A 15,002-nucleotide genomic window follows, 5' to 3' on the forward strand; every position below is an offset into this window, starting at 1 on the left:
TACAGCTCACTATGATGCTTTAAATGACTATTTCACAGATAATATCTCTCAGATAAGAGCCAAATTGGACGTCAGCATTATTGCAGTGGCTGTAAGTAAGGTGTCCATAAGTAAGATCATACTGGATCAATTTGAATCTGAGTACTGAGGATGTGGACAAGCTCCTTGGAAGTGAGAAGAGGAGAACTTGCCCTCTCGACCGTTGCCCTTCATATATCACCTGAGATATATCATAGATGCATCTCTTAGTTAGGGCTATTTTCCATCTTGATTAAAAGAAGCGGTGGTACGGCCGTTTATGGAGAAGCCTTCCCTAGATCCCTTGGACATGAACAATTACAGACCAGTCTCCCATCTCCCATTTCTAAACAATATGATTGAGAGGGCAGTTGATCTTCATCTACAAGAGGTCTTGGATGAAGCAGATTATCTGGACCCATTTCAAACAGGCTTCAGGATGGGATGCGGAGTCAAAACTGTTATGGTTGCCTTAGTAAAAGATATTTTCTTCAACGGGGGGATGTAACATACCAAACTTTAAGCTGTATTATTATGCAGCTTGTCTCAAACGGTTAGAAGAATGGTTCAAATTAGAAAACAAGAATTTATTGAATATAGAAAAAGCTAACCTGAATCTTGGTATACATGCATATATGTGGTATACAAAACCAGAAGATAATAATACTTTTAACCATCATGTTATAAGAAGAGCATTGCTTAAAGTATGGTATAAAATGAGACATCAATTTTGGGTGTCATTGCAAGAAGCCTATTACAATAGAACAAAGGACAAAAATACTCCATGGCTAAGATATGGAGATTTAATCAACAAAACACCAGAAGGAAAATACAATATGAAATCTATGGAAGAACTTAATGAAAGAGGAAACATGAAGGATTGGTTTTTATAGAACCAATTAAACAATCGTTTTAAGGCAGACAATAAAGCTCCTGGGTTGACGATGGATAACAACGAAATAGATAAAATTATTATGGACAAAAAAGGTAAACACGTATCCAAATATTATAAACTATTAAAAGAAAGAGATCTAGAAGATGAAATTATTAAACACAGCATGGTAAGATGGGCACGTGATATAGATAAAACTATACGTATAGAGCAGGGGTCGGCAACCTCCGGCCCGCGGGCTGAATGCGGCCCGCGGAGGCCTGCCGCCTGGCCCCTAGCTGCTGTTGCCGCCGCCGCCCGTCACGGCTTTTTGCCGCTCTGGGCGCCGCCATTTTGGGCAAAAAAATGGCGGCGCCCATAGCCCCAGAGGCCGCTATGGGCGCCGCCATTTTGCCGCCCAAAATGGCGGCGCCCAGAGTGGCGAAAAGCCATGATGGGCAGCCGTGGCGGCAGCGGCGGCAGGCCTTTAGGAGGCCCGCTGCCGTCCCTGGGGCCCTCCAGCAGGGCTCCAAGGGCGGCAGGGGGCCTCTAGGAGGCCCGCTGCCGTCCCTGGGGCCCTCCAGGAGGGCTCCGAGGGCGGCAGGGGGCCTCTGGGGGGCCCGCTGCCGTCCCTGGGGCCCTCCAGGAGGGCTCCGAGGGCGGCAGGGGGCCTCTGGGGGGCCCGCTGCAGTCCCTGGGGCCCTCTAGGAGGGCTCCGAGGGCAGCAGGGGGCCTCTGGGGGGCCTGCTGCCATCCCTGGGGCCCTCCAGGAGGGCTCCGAGGGCGGCTGGGGCCTCTGGGGGGCCCTTTGCCGTCTCTGGGGCCCTCCAGGAGAGCTCCGAGGGTGACCGGAGGCCTCTGGGGGGCCCTTTGCCATCCCTGGGGCCCTCCAGGAGGGCTCCGAGGGTGGCAGGGGGCCTCTGGGGGGCCCTTTGCCCTCCCTGGGGCCCTCCAGGAGGGCTCCGAGGGCAGCAGGGGGCCTCTGGGGGACCCTTTGCAGTCCCTGGGGCCCTCCAGGAGGGCTCCGAGGGTGGCAGGGGGCTTCTGGGGGGCCTGCTTCCATCCCTGGGGCCCTCCAGTAGGGCTCCGAGGGCGGCAGGGGGCCTCTGGGGGGCCCTTTGCCATCCCTGGGGCCCTCCAGGAGGGCTCCGACGGCGGCAGGGGGCCTCTCGGAGGCCCGGTGCCATCGCTGGGGCCCTCCATGGGGCCCTCCAGCGCTGGCGGCCCCACCAGCTTTTTTGTTGATCTCTGACGGGGCCTGGGGCCCCGTCAGGGGCCAGCAAAGATGGGGAGGCCTGGCCCCCGGAGGGTGGAAGCTCCACCCCCAGCACGTGGCCCCACCCCGTGGGGTGGAAGCTCCACCCCCCGCATGTGGCCCCGCCCCAGAGGGTTGAAGCTCCACCCCCGGCTTCGGCCCCCCAGTCGCCTGAGGGACACCAACCCGGCCCCCGGCTCAAAAAGGTTGCCTACCCCTGCTATAGAGGAATGGGGAAAATCATGGAAAGGAACAAATGAATTCACTCAGTGCCAAAACTATAAGGAAAATTACATCAAAATGTTATTCAAGTGGTAACCCAAAAACCCACCAGATATACAAAGCTGGCAATACTAAGTGCTGGAAATGTGGGGAACCCAAGGAAAGCTTCTTTCATATGAAGTGGACATGCATTAAAGCTAAAGGATTCTGGCAAAGGATTCATGAAACCATCCAAAACATTCTTGATATAGATACAGTGCATCCTCCCCATACGCGGCTTTTTCATATGCGGACTTGAGCGTACGCGCTCAAGCCGTGGGGCGTGCGTGGGGCGGAAGGGGCGGCGCGTCCCATTCAATTGAATGGGCGCGCGTGCCCGTTGCGCCCCTCACCCCACCGCGCCGCCGTGCATGAGCCCCATTGTTTCCAATGGGGCTTGAGCATAGGCAGAATTCGCCTTACGCAGAGGGATCCAGAACGGATCCCCCGCGTAAGGCGAGGTTCCACTGTGTTCCCTTTGAACCAAATTTATTTTTACTAAACATGACACACAACATAAAGTCAGTAAAATACAACAGAATTGTTTTATATATGGTCTCATGTGCAAGGATCTTATTTGTTCAAGTTTGGAAATCTACAATTAATCATTCTATCGAAGATTGGTTGATTAAGATATATGAAGCTAGAAATATGGATATAGTATCTGCCTTACTAAGAGGGAAACCAAATGAAAATTTAGAAATGGAATGGAGTTGTCTTAAAACATTTGGAGAAAAGGGTGATAAAATTCCATTAAATTAATAGTTAATATTTGGTCGATATTTGGTCATTTAAATACTATCATGGGAATATCTCAGTGTAATAAACATTTTTGAAAATAAAAAAGACACACATCATTGTTGTGGGGAGCGCCACACACCGAGTTGTATAGCCACATTCTGTGCTCTCCTGGCCTTGCTGCTGGTGAGCCATTGACAGTTCAAGGGTGACGGCACGCTCTAATGCTGCAATGGTCAAAGGAAGTGTTTAGACTTTGCTTGTTGTTTCTTGCTCCCTTCACCCTTAAATGTAGGGGCCATTCAGACTACATTTTACCCCGGTCCCCAAACCGATTTAAAAGTTGGAAGTTCACACTCACACCAATTTTAACACAACTCGATCAGGGGCTTGCACAAGAGATCCAGGGCAATTGCCTCTTAGTGCGGTTTTTCTGAAAGCGGACTATTGACCCTTTCTTTTTGGAAACAACCGGCTCTTCCCTGCTGCCGATTGAGGCAAAGGGTAGTAGGAACTTGTTTCTGGGGAGATTCGATATGGGGCACCTGGATCTGCCCACTTCTATCCAGGGCAAATGAGGGAGTGGGAATGGGGCCTTGGTGAAGGTGGGGGGACTGGCCTTCCTGGTGCTAGCCCTCCAGGTGAGCGATGCATTGGGCAAGGAGACCCTCTCCTCATCGCCTGCAGCCTTTGGTTCTGCTGGAGGGTCTCTTCCCCAGCATCACCTGGAACAACGGACCAGAACAATGGACAACAACAGATGGATGTGTGTTTGTGTATATACATATATGTATATATGTGGAGGCATCTCTACATACCCATAGATATCTGTCTGAACGTCTGCATGTGTACACAAATGTGTGTGTGTGTGTGTATACACATTTATATATACTCTTCTACTTGCATACAATTTAAACATAAGCAAATGCATGGAGAAATATGTGTGTAGATATGCATGCACATGGATGCACCTGCGCATGTATACACCCCCCACGTTCTGGTCAACATCAGCATGTATATATAATGATAAATGTATATATGTTTAGTTCCGGTCATAACAGCATAACTGTCCTGCGATGACTGTAATTGGAATTTTTATACTTTGTGATGTTTTTATGATATGTATTTTACACATGATTTCCTCCTGAGGACACTCTGAGTGGCTGCCATTGGCTGGAATCCCCTCCCTCCCACCATCCCTGGCCCTGATTGGCTGGAGTCTCAGTCCCTCCCACTATCCCTGGCCCTGATTGGCTGGAAGCCCAGTCCCTCCCACCATCCCTGGCCCTGATTGGCTGGAGTCCCAGTCCCTCCCACCATCCCTGGCCCTGATTGGCTGGAGTCTCAGTCCCTCCCACCATCCCTGGCCCTGATTGGCTGGAGTCTCAGTCCCTCCCACTATCCCTGGCCCTGATTGGCTGGAGTCCCAGTCCCTCCCACCATCCCTGGCCCTGATTGGCTGGAGTCTCAGTCCCTCCCACTATCCCTGGCCCTGATTGGCTGGAGTCTCAGTCCCTCCCACTATCCCTGGCCCTGATTGGCTGGAGTCTCAGTCCCTCCCACCATCCCTTGCCCTGATTGGTTGGAGTCCCAGTCCCTCCCACCATCCCTTGCCCTGATTGGCTGGAAAACTTATCCCTCCCACCATCCCTCGACTATTTTGTGTCCCAGCAGCCATTTTGTGCTGCTTGTGACTGTGGGGAATAATGCTCCAGAACCTTCAGTATCTCTTTCTTCTCCTGAGGCTCCAGAGTCAAAAAAGGAGGTCTGGGCACTAACTGTCCGGAGGTCTTCTTTCCTCCAGTTTCTTCCACAAAGGAGGAATTGAGGGTCCTTTCTCTTCTCTCCCTTCCTTTGGAAGCATCTTGGTTCTTTCCACACCTGCAGAAAATACAAAGTGTTTTTATGTGCACACATTTATGCAATCTTTCATGGACCACAGAAAATACAATTCAACAGCGCTAAGGGCAAATCAAACCTGAACCTTCCCTAAAATTCAAAATAAATCTGTTGGAAAGCAGGATATAAATTATTGATTAAATTATTATTATTATTATTATTATTATTAGTCTCGCCTCCAAACCCTCAGAGAGACAATCTTCCGAATGCTGCAAGAGACAGTTCACTGGGCCTTTCGGGGCGTAGAGACCAGCATCCTTAGCTGGCATGAGGACAAAGATGGCGTCTACACAGCGCACTCCCTGACTCTTCCCGCATGCCGGTGTGATCCTGCACATTGCACCACATCGCAGGTGACGTCCCAGCATTCCTCTGGTGCTACATTCAGATGACGCAGTGCCAAAGGAGTGCAGAAAAGCCACACCATTGGTGGATATGGCATTTTCCCCTGGCGCAGAAAGGAGCTCCTTTTTGCAAAACAGAAAGGCCACATCAGGGCCACGGCGTAACCTTATCATAGTGCAAAAAGGAGCTGCAAAAAGCAGTGTGTTTGCCGTGGCCCTGATCTGGCGCTAAAAGGGGCGGCCTGTACATCTCCTTAATTTCCAGAAAATGGGGCTAGGATTGGAGTCCTAGGGTTGGCCCCAGCCTTCATCACTCCCAAAGAGGTCAATAGGAGTAAATCATGTGTCTGATTTTAATGGGTCTGTTTTTTTCTTGCAATAATCTACATAAAATCATAATGTATAGATAGACAGCAATAACAACAACAACAACCCAATAACAACAACCATAGCAACTGCAATATTTAAATGTCTATATTTAATGTTTCCCATTGCCTTCCCCTAAGGCTGAGAGAGTGTGACCCAGAGAGTTTCTATGATGTAGTTGGGATTCAAACCCTGATCTCCAGAGTTGTAGTTCCACTATGCTCAATCCACTAAGCCACACTGGCTCCTACAAAATGGACATCGTTTCACTGGGCCATTTCATTTCATGGACTTAGCCCAGCTTTCTCATCCACGGAGGTCATTTTGCAAGCCCCCTTCTCCTCCTCCATTTCCAGGCCCAGCTCCTTCTGAATGCCTCCAACTCTCCCAGCTTGGCAGGGACCCTCCCCTGGTTCATCCTCTGCCTCCCACCTTTTCAGCTGCTCTTCCAATGCCACAGTTTCCTCCTCCTCCTGCCATTTCTCCCCTTCTCTTGAGCTCACTGCCATTGCTGCAAACTGAGTCCAAAGGGCAAAAGGAGTCTGCCCTCCATGAAGACAGCCAAGGAGAAAGGAAAAGAGGGGCCCTTCCCAGAGGCTCAGGCAAAAGCAAACAGCTGCAACCTCTCCTAGTTTGCCTCTCCTTCCTCAGAAAGAACCTTGCAATCTTGATCATATTCTGAGGTTCCTTGGTCTCAGCCTCCCTTTCGGATTCCCCTCCAAAATCTCATGGCCCCACAGAGACTCCCAAGAAAGGAGAGGACTAGACACACAAAGAGACACACTTCCTTCCTTTTGGCCCAAGGAGCCAGGCCTCCTTCTCTCTCTGGAGCCTCAGAGAGAGAAAGCGATACCTCTGTTCAACTGGGGCCTCAGAGAAGGTTCTGGAACATTCTCCATAGTCACAAACAGCACAAAATGGCCCCCAGAACACAAAATGGCCCCCAGAACACAAAATGGCTGCCTCTGCCTGAGCTCTTGGCAGTTGGCAGTTTGAGGCCTTCAGAGGAGAGAGAGAGACTGAGGGAAGAGTGGAAGGGGGTCCTGGAGGGAGGGGGCCTTGGGAGATATTGTCAGAACCTGTTATTGAGATCAGTTATAATGCTGTTTATATTCAGTTCATATATAATCACTTCATGTATGTCTTTAGATAGTTGACCTATATTGTTCTGTTAGCTAAGATGTTGGGGGGTGGGGGGTGGAGAGTATATGGGTAGAATATTAAAGTGGTGTTAGTTTCTAAGTGGGGCTCCATTAACTGCTTTGGAGTGTTGTCTTAGACAACTAGCTGGCAATGTTGCAAATGTCTTGAGTGAGGCTGGGTTGTGATGGGGACCGGCTAAGTGTGTCTGGGGTGGGGAACTAGCAGGGGCCATTTTTGTATGTACAACGCTGTGTAAATTTACAGCGCTTTATAAATAAAGGTTAATAATAATAATAATAATAATAATAATAATTTTAAAAGTGTACATTTTTCTCTGAAGCCTCAGACTCTGCAAAAAAGTGTTACAGATCACTACTGCAATGCTCTCACAATAGACTTTCTACTTTTGGTATACGTTTGGATGTGGACCATTGATCAGAGGATTCCAAACCTCACAGATATAGAGCCTTCCTGAGATATTCGGTGTTCGCTTCCTAACAAAGGGGTTTTTGGCCTCATAAAGGATTTGGGTCAAAAGAGGAGGGGTCTCTAATAGGAGGGCCACTAAGACGACGATTGTCCCCCAAAGTACACCAAAAGTAGCTCCTTTGGGAGGTTTTAAAATCAAGTGAATGTACATGAACTGAAAAGATATAACCTTATAACTGATCTTAATAACAGGTTCTGACACCTAGTGAGACATCAGAGAGTAGTAGTAGCCTTTTCTCTTGCCAATGGGATTTGCAGTGTATTCCTGGACTGTATCTCCCAGCATCCACAGGGCCAGAGAGAGGAGGGTCCTGCCCTGCATAGGGCTGCCATTTCATGGGTCTTAGGCTCTGGGAATGTGTGCCTTTGGCCAGTGTCCGTGTGGCTGGGGCTCCAGGGTCCCTCAGTCCCTCCTGCCTTCTTCCATATTAACTGCAGGAGGAGCCTGTGAGGGTGGGGCAGGGGGCGGGGTCTTCCAGCTCCTCTGCCCCCATTGGCCAGAATGAAGAGGGGAGGAGCTTCTGCCTCTCTATTTAGCTCTGCGCCCGGAAGAGTGAGTGAGGAGCAGAGAGTGAGAAAGGGACAGAGAGAGAGAGAGAGAGAGAGAGAGAGAGAGAGAGAGAGAGAGGGAAGGAGGGAAGGAAGGAAGGAAGGAAGGAAGGAAGGAAGGAAGGAAGGAGGGGAGTGGAGAGGGACAAGGCCTGGAAGCGGTAGGCTTCACTGCTGCGCTGAGGCCTCCAACTGTCAAGCAACTGCCAAGGCTATTTTGTGTTCAGCAGCCATTTTGTGCTTCTTGTGACTGTGGGGAATAATGTTCCGGAACCTTCTCTGAGGCCTCAGTTGAACAGAGGCTTCTCTTTCTCTCCTGAGGCTCCAGAGAGAGAAGGAGGCCAGGCTCCTTGGGCCAAAAGGAAGGAAGTGTATCCCTTTGTGTGTCTTTTGTGGAATCCTGGGATTTGTAGTTTTTTGTGGCATGAGAACTCTCTGGCAGAGAATGGAAAATCCCAGGATTCCATAGCACTGAGTGGTTAAACCGGTGTCAAAGTGCCTTATTTCTATAGTGCGGATGCAGCCTTCTTGGGAAAAGGGCTGATGATGGGGAAAAGCACTGGAGAACTCTGGAGGTTTCAGCAGAAGATTTATTTATTTATGATGCCCTCATTTCACATCTAGCTACAGGGACATAACCAGGGCCCTCTCAAATTCCCCATCCTCTAATCTCCAACACTCTAAGAAGGCACGGAGTATCTGTTGTGTAGGGGAGCTGCAGTGAATCTATGCTATGTCTGGGAAGCTTCATTTGGTGCAGAGGGAGGAAGGGGATATCCACCTCTGCATCAGCCCAAAAGAGGCATATGTCACCTGTGTATGTCATGAGCAGGATGCTGTTCTCTGTGTCTTTGAGTGCTGCAGGGTTTCTTGCCAAGCCAATCCTAACCCTGGTCCCTTTTCTCAGGAACTTCATCTCAGCCTCTTTGGACACGGCTTTCGGCCTCTCTTGCTGGAAGTGACCAAGTGCAGGGCCACCAGGACCCCTTGACCACCTGATGGACGACACAGAGGCCAAGCGGAGGGAGTTGGGCTCCAAGAGAAAGAGGCTGCCAAAGTACAACAGCTCTTTGGTGAGTCACTATCCTATTAGCTTCATCTGTGTCACTTCTGGGCCAATTTATGAAAGGAAGCAAATAATATACTGTCCAAGTTTGGCAGAGACAGTCGTGGTTAATCCTCTGTCACCCCACTTATTCAGGGGCTTTTAAAAATGTCCCAGTTGGTCTATCCTCCTCCCACTTTCCCCTTTCTCAGCTCACTTGAGTTCCTGAGTGCAATTGAGTTTACAGCCTATCAGCTCAAAAGTGGGGAGAGGAGAGGAAAGAGGGAGACTGGATATGGCCCTTCCCAGGAGGTTGAAGCAAAAGCAAACTGCTGTGCCTTTCCTAGCTTGTGTGATCTTCCTCATAAACAACTTTGGCCATCTTCACTGCCTTCTGGGTTGCTTATCCACATGTGTCTTGTTTTTCCCATCTAAGAAATGTTGGGGGCTATGGGAGAATGTCTCTGGATATAAATTGGGGGTGGACCCAATGACCCTCAACCCCAGAGTGCTCCGCAGAACTGCTTTATAAAAATGACATTTGCCTCCGAAATGTGACAAGAAATGGCTAAATGCACCATAATTCTTTTATGGCTAAATGTACTATATATTTTGGGACACTCAGTATCCTAATCCATCATCAATATCCCAGCTATGGCCTAAATTATATTGTATATTATATTTAAAAGATTAAAGACAAACTGGATCTGAAAGGCAGTAGCTTTTTTCTGGCTGATGGCATTTAAAGTTTATTTCCTAGACTGAATTCTAAAGTGATGAAATAATATTTGGATGCACCATGTGCTTTCCTCCCCTTTTGTTTAGTCACTCTCTGGATGAGGGCTATTTTCTGTTGCAGGTGACCTTTGCAGATGTGGCAATATATTTCACCGAGGACGAATGGAAACTGTTGACTAAGAAGCAGAGAGTTATGTACAGTTCTGTAATGATGGAGAATTATGAGAACGTGGCCTCTGTGGGTAAGGAACCGGAATCCACTAGCATTATAGAATCATAGAGTTGGAATAGACCACAAGGGCCATCCAGTTCAACCCACTTCTGCCATGCAGGAATACATTTCCAAACACCATCCAGCTTCTGTTTAAAGACCTCCAAAGAAGAGGACTCCACCAAATTTTAAGGGAGTATATTGCACTGTCCGATAGGTCTTACTGTTAATGTTTAGGTGGAACCTCTTTCCCTGTGGTTTGCATCCATTGTGGTGTCTCCTTTCTCTGTAGCAGCAGAAAGCAAGCTTGGTTCATCCTCAAAACGACCCTTTCCAATATTTAAACATGGATATCATATTTGTTGTTAATTTTCTTTTCTCCAGGGTAAACATACCCAGCTCTCTAAGCCACTCTTCATAGGGCTTTATGGTTTCCAGATCTTTCACCATTTTTGTTGCCCTCCTCTGGGCATGTTCCAACCTGTCAACATCCTTTATGAATTTCAGAGGCCAGACCTGGACACAGGATTATTCCAAGTGAAGCCTGACCAAAGCTCTATAGAGTGACACTATTACTTCCCTTGATCTAGAAACTTTACTCGTATTGATGCAGCCTAGAATCACATGGGCCTTTTTAGCTGCCGCATCACACTTTTCCCAAGTTCAACTTCTGGTCTATTGGGAGTCATAGATCCCTTTCAAATGTAGTTTAATTGTGATAGCAACATCCTGTAGAATATCTGAATTTGTAGTTTTGTGAGGCACTATTGCTCTCCACTTTATAAGGATTCTAAATACTGCATTGTAAATTGCCAATTGCCAAATCCAGCTTCTGTCATTCATCCAGAATGTTTTTGGGGTTTAGGGAGAAATTGTTAGTCGTTTAAACGATAGTAGTTTTAAGTAGTTGGTAAGGATATTGGGGCCTAGAATGGCTTCAGGGAAGGGAAGCAGTTGTGGAGGCTGTTAACTGCCTGTTCTGTGAACTCTGGGTGGCAGACATGCTCCAGGGGTGAGTGGCGTATGTGAACAGTGGAAGAAGAAGGCAAGAGGTACCTTGGCAGCCGGGCTGTTTAGGGGCTGAAGGGGAGGAAAAGGGAGGAGTGTGAAGGTAGTTAATGACAGAGGGAAAAGGTTTAGACACTTCAGAGACAGCTTAGACTTATTAATGGACGCTTCTGCCTGAGTTTCTCAATAAACCTTTTGGTGGAAGCAAAGGACTTTTTAATTCTGAAACTTAGTTCCACCCCCAGATATCTCACCAATGCTAGGATTTTGTAGGAAGACAGCATGGAGATTACCAGTAATGCATTTCTCATTGAAATGGTAGCACATCTCTGAGTATGTTTCCTTTTTTGGCCCTCTTCCAGCCTTTTGAGGTTCTGCTTCACTTCCCAAAAGGGATGCAATGGGATACTGAGGCACAAAACTTTATTCCTATTTTAAGGCAATACAATGTGCAGTTGCCCCTGAGATCCCCAGGGGGCCAATGTGACGCCCCCAATCCCCAACAGTAGCCCATCCCTGTCTTAGATATGTCTTAATACTGCTCCCTGGTGCTTGATCCTCACCAAAACAGAAGTCCAGGTCCCAGCCCCCTTGCTTTGCCTTTCCCAATGAGTAATTTGCATATGGATTATCCTGCCTTTCTCAGCAAATGAGCCTCAAAGTGTCCCTTTTATGCATCACACTCTGTTGGTGTGTGTCTGTGATAGAGAGAAGGAGCGAATGTGAAAAACAGAAAGGCAGGAAAGAGATGGTGAAGGTGAAATACTGAAGCAGTGCAGATGGGCAAGAAGGAAGGTTGGAGAGCGGAGGGAGAAAGGGAAGGAGATTAGGCTTAAGAGGGAGATGAAATAACAGATATAGGATGGGGGACACCTGGCTGAATGAAACTACGTGTGAAAGGGATCTAGTAGTCCAAGTAAACCACAAGTTGAACATGAGTCAACAGTGTAATGCGGCAGCTAACAAGGCCAATGCGATTTAGGTTGCATCAATAGAAGTATAGTGTCAGGATCAAGGGAAGTAATAGTGCCACTGTATTCTGCCTTGGTCAGGCCCCACCTGGAATACTGTGTCCAGTTCTGGGCACCACAATTCAAAAAGGATGTGGAGAAACTGGAGCATGTCCAAAGGAGGGCGACTAAAATGGTGCAGGATTTGGAAACTATGAGGAACGACTTGGGTAACTAGGGATGTTTAGCCTGGAGAAGAGAAGGTTAAGGGGTGATATGATAGCCCTGTTTAAATATTTGAAGGAATGTCAAGCTTGTTTTCTGCTGCTCCAGAGACTGGAACACGGAACAATGGATGCAAACTGCAGTAAAAGAGATTCCACTTCAACATAAGAAGGAACTTCCTGACAGTAAGGTCTGTTCGACAATGGAACAAACTCCCTCTGAGATTTTGGTGGAGTCTCCTTTCTTAGAGATCTTCAAACAGAGGCTGGATGGCCATCTGTCAGGGATGCTTTGATTCCTACATGGCAGAATGGGGTTGGACTGGATGGCCCTCGTAGTCTCTTCCATCTCTATGATTCTAGGCCTATGGGAGCCAGGAGGGGGAGGCAGGAGCAAAGCCAGGATCGCCTAGCTCTGTGCGGAGAGAAAGGGACCTCTGGGAAGGGCCAGGAGAGGGGCCTTGGGGATTGGGAGGCAGCCACCAACCTCACAGATTATACTGATAATAATAATAATAAGTTTTATTTGTATTTATCCACCTCTCTCAGTGGAGTGAGGCGGTATTACAACCGTAAAATAGCCACAAAACAACAATAGCATCCAATTTACACACAGTAAAACAACAAAACGCTTAAAACTCAATTTGGGACAAATAAAAAAATTCATTTAAAATGCATGTGATCAGAAGTGGGATTTTTCCTTAAGTTCTTTACAAGAGGTCAGCTGGGTAAGCCTGCCGGAAGGGATCCGTCTTAAGTCCTTTCTTGAAAGCATCCAAGGTGGTGTTAAGACGGATCTCCTCCGGCAAGTTGTTCCATAACTTGGAATTGCTTTAGCCTGTTTCTTGGGTGGGGAAAGAATTGTCTGAAACTGAATTAAATGAAATGGGTGCTTGGTGGAAATACTTCAGCCAAAAAGGATTATCACACCGGCTCTCAGGTCCTTCTTGGCTCTGAATTCTGGTCTGAATTCTGGTCTCATTCAAAGCCAATGTATAGCACAGTCTGAAGGCGACACTCCCAGAGTTCAATAATAACATAGCAGAGTACAGTAGCAAATCTCCAGATATAGGCATTGGCAATGCATTAACCACTTTCCACACTTAAAAATAACTCACAGACCCAGTTGATTTCCTCCAAGTCCTTGGAGGTTCTTTAGCTTGAGTTGCAATAGAAAACAAATATGTACCAGCTCTCCTCTCTGACTTTCATCAACTTCACAATCTCTTGTACACACAACTCCAACCCACATCAATCCACATGTGCGCTGTATACTGTATTGGTTGTGAGTCATCTCCTGGTGCCACACAGCATGAAGCTTCCTCTGCAGTTAGCTTGCATCATGCCATGTGCTCTGACTCAACACTCTATGGCAGTCTCACAGGAAATGATGCCACTTTTCAATCAAAGTATTTTTACATATATATATTGGAATATTTTTCAAATGCCTGACTATCTGCTTCTACTGATTTCCTCATGACAGTTCCCCTTCAATTTCTTCTTTGGTAGCTCCTATGAGTAAGGATACAGTCATTATATGGATTTGGGGCATCCAGAACAGGGTCATGCTCAGGTCACTCACACCAACATTATTAATTTAATCTCAAATAGGGAGGGATAAATGTGGGGCTAAATCTTGGCGTAACCCTTTCCTCTCTTAACACTGACATTCAGTCTTGTCTGTCATTGTCCTCCTTTACAGAAGAATTTGTCAGTCACGAGAGAGTCCACACAGGAGAGAAGCCATACAAATGCCAACATTGTGGGAAGTGTTTTGCCTACAAGTCAGTCCTTGTCATGCATCGAAGAGTCCACACAGGAGAGAAGCCATACAAATGCCAGCGTTGTTGGAAATGTTTTTCTTCCAAGTCAGACCTAGTGAAACATCAGAGAGTCCACACAGGAGAGAAGCCATACAAATGCCAGCATTGTGGGAAATGTTTTTCTTCAAAGGCACACCTAGTGATACATCAGAGAGTCCACACAGGAGAGAAGCCATACAAATGCCAGCGTTGTTGGAAATGTTTTTCTTCAAAGTCATACCTATTGGCACATCACAGAGTCCACACAGGAGAGAAGCCATACAAATGCCAGCATTGTGGGAAATGTTTTTCTTCCAAGTCAAACCTATTGGCACATCAGAGAGTCCACACAGGAGAGAAGCCATACAAATGCCAGCGTTGTGGGAAATGTTTTTCTCAGAAGTCAAACCTAGTGAATCATCAGAGAGTCCACACAGGAGAGAAGCCATACAAATGCCAGCATTGTGGGAAATGTTTTTCTTCGAAGTCACACCTAGTGAGACATCAGAGAGTCCACACAGGAGAGAAGCCACACAAATTCCAGAAATGAACTAACATTATATTTATCAAGAAGCAAAACAAAGAATATATTTTAAATCTTGTGGTGATAAGAAAAAGCCCTTGTGATTTCGTGTGTTAGGTTTTTGTGTCCATATGCCTGTTTATGTTTTTCAATTATATTTTGTTATTTTGAGGTTTTATTTGCCTTTATTATAGCTTATTGCTTTCGTTTATAAATTTGAGTGGGGATCATGGTGGTGGAATAGGTTAGTTAAACAGAGGGGTGGGATTGGCTGCAGCTGGTTAGAATAGTTATGGGAATGATAGCACGTGGAATTTGTTCGATGTTGGCTGAAGAAAGTTGGGGACAGGTATTAGCAGAAAGGGCTAGTTTGTGGGAATGGCAAAGGGGGCTTTGTTATCTGTGGGACATAGACTGTGGGAATTGGAGGTGGGGGCCAGGTTTGGATGAGTGTGATGTTTTAGGTTTTGGGGTTTTAATGTTTGGTTTGGGGATGGCAGCTCTGACTTAAACACTGAATTTCTGATTATGTGTTTGAAATAAAGTTTTTGTTGTTTCAACACACTGG

General features: G+C 47.1%; 1 protein-coding gene across 1 annotated transcript; it reads left to right on the forward strand.

Annotated features, from left to right (window-relative positions):
* Positions 1 to 9,913: 9,913 nt before the first annotated feature.
* Positions 9,914 to 14,554, forward strand: LOC149290506 (uncharacterized). The gene is made up of 2 exons (XM_089489386.1): positions 9,914 to 9,958; positions 13,812 to 14,554. Exons 1-2 carry the CDS (start codon positions 9,925 to 9,927, stop codon positions 14,459 to 14,461), a joined length of 684 nt encoding a protein of 227 aa, XP_089345512.1. The 5' UTR covers positions 9,914 to 9,924; the 3' UTR covers positions 14,462 to 14,554.
* Positions 14,555 to 15,002: the final 448 nt, after the last annotated feature.

The sequence above is a fragment of the Sceloporus occidentalis genome, unplaced genomic scaffold, assembly GCF_023333645.1.
Source record: "Sceloporus occidentalis isolate IW3139 unplaced genomic scaffold, rSceOcc1.0.p SCAF_39, whole genome shotgun sequence".
NCBI lineage: Eukaryota > Metazoa > Chordata > Lepidosauria > Squamata > Phrynosomatidae > Sceloporus > Sceloporus occidentalis.

What these genes read in the sequence shown, in the direction of transcription:
- LOC149290506 (XM_089489386.1), top strand. Translation starts at nt 9,925, where the DNA reads ATGATGGAGAATTATGAGAACGTGGCCTCTGTGG. An exon ending in TGAGAACGTGGCCTCTGTGG is followed by an intron (nt 9,959 to 13,811) that starts GTAAGGAACCGG and finishes CCTCCTTTACAG; the next exon opens with AAGAATTTGTCAGTCACGAG.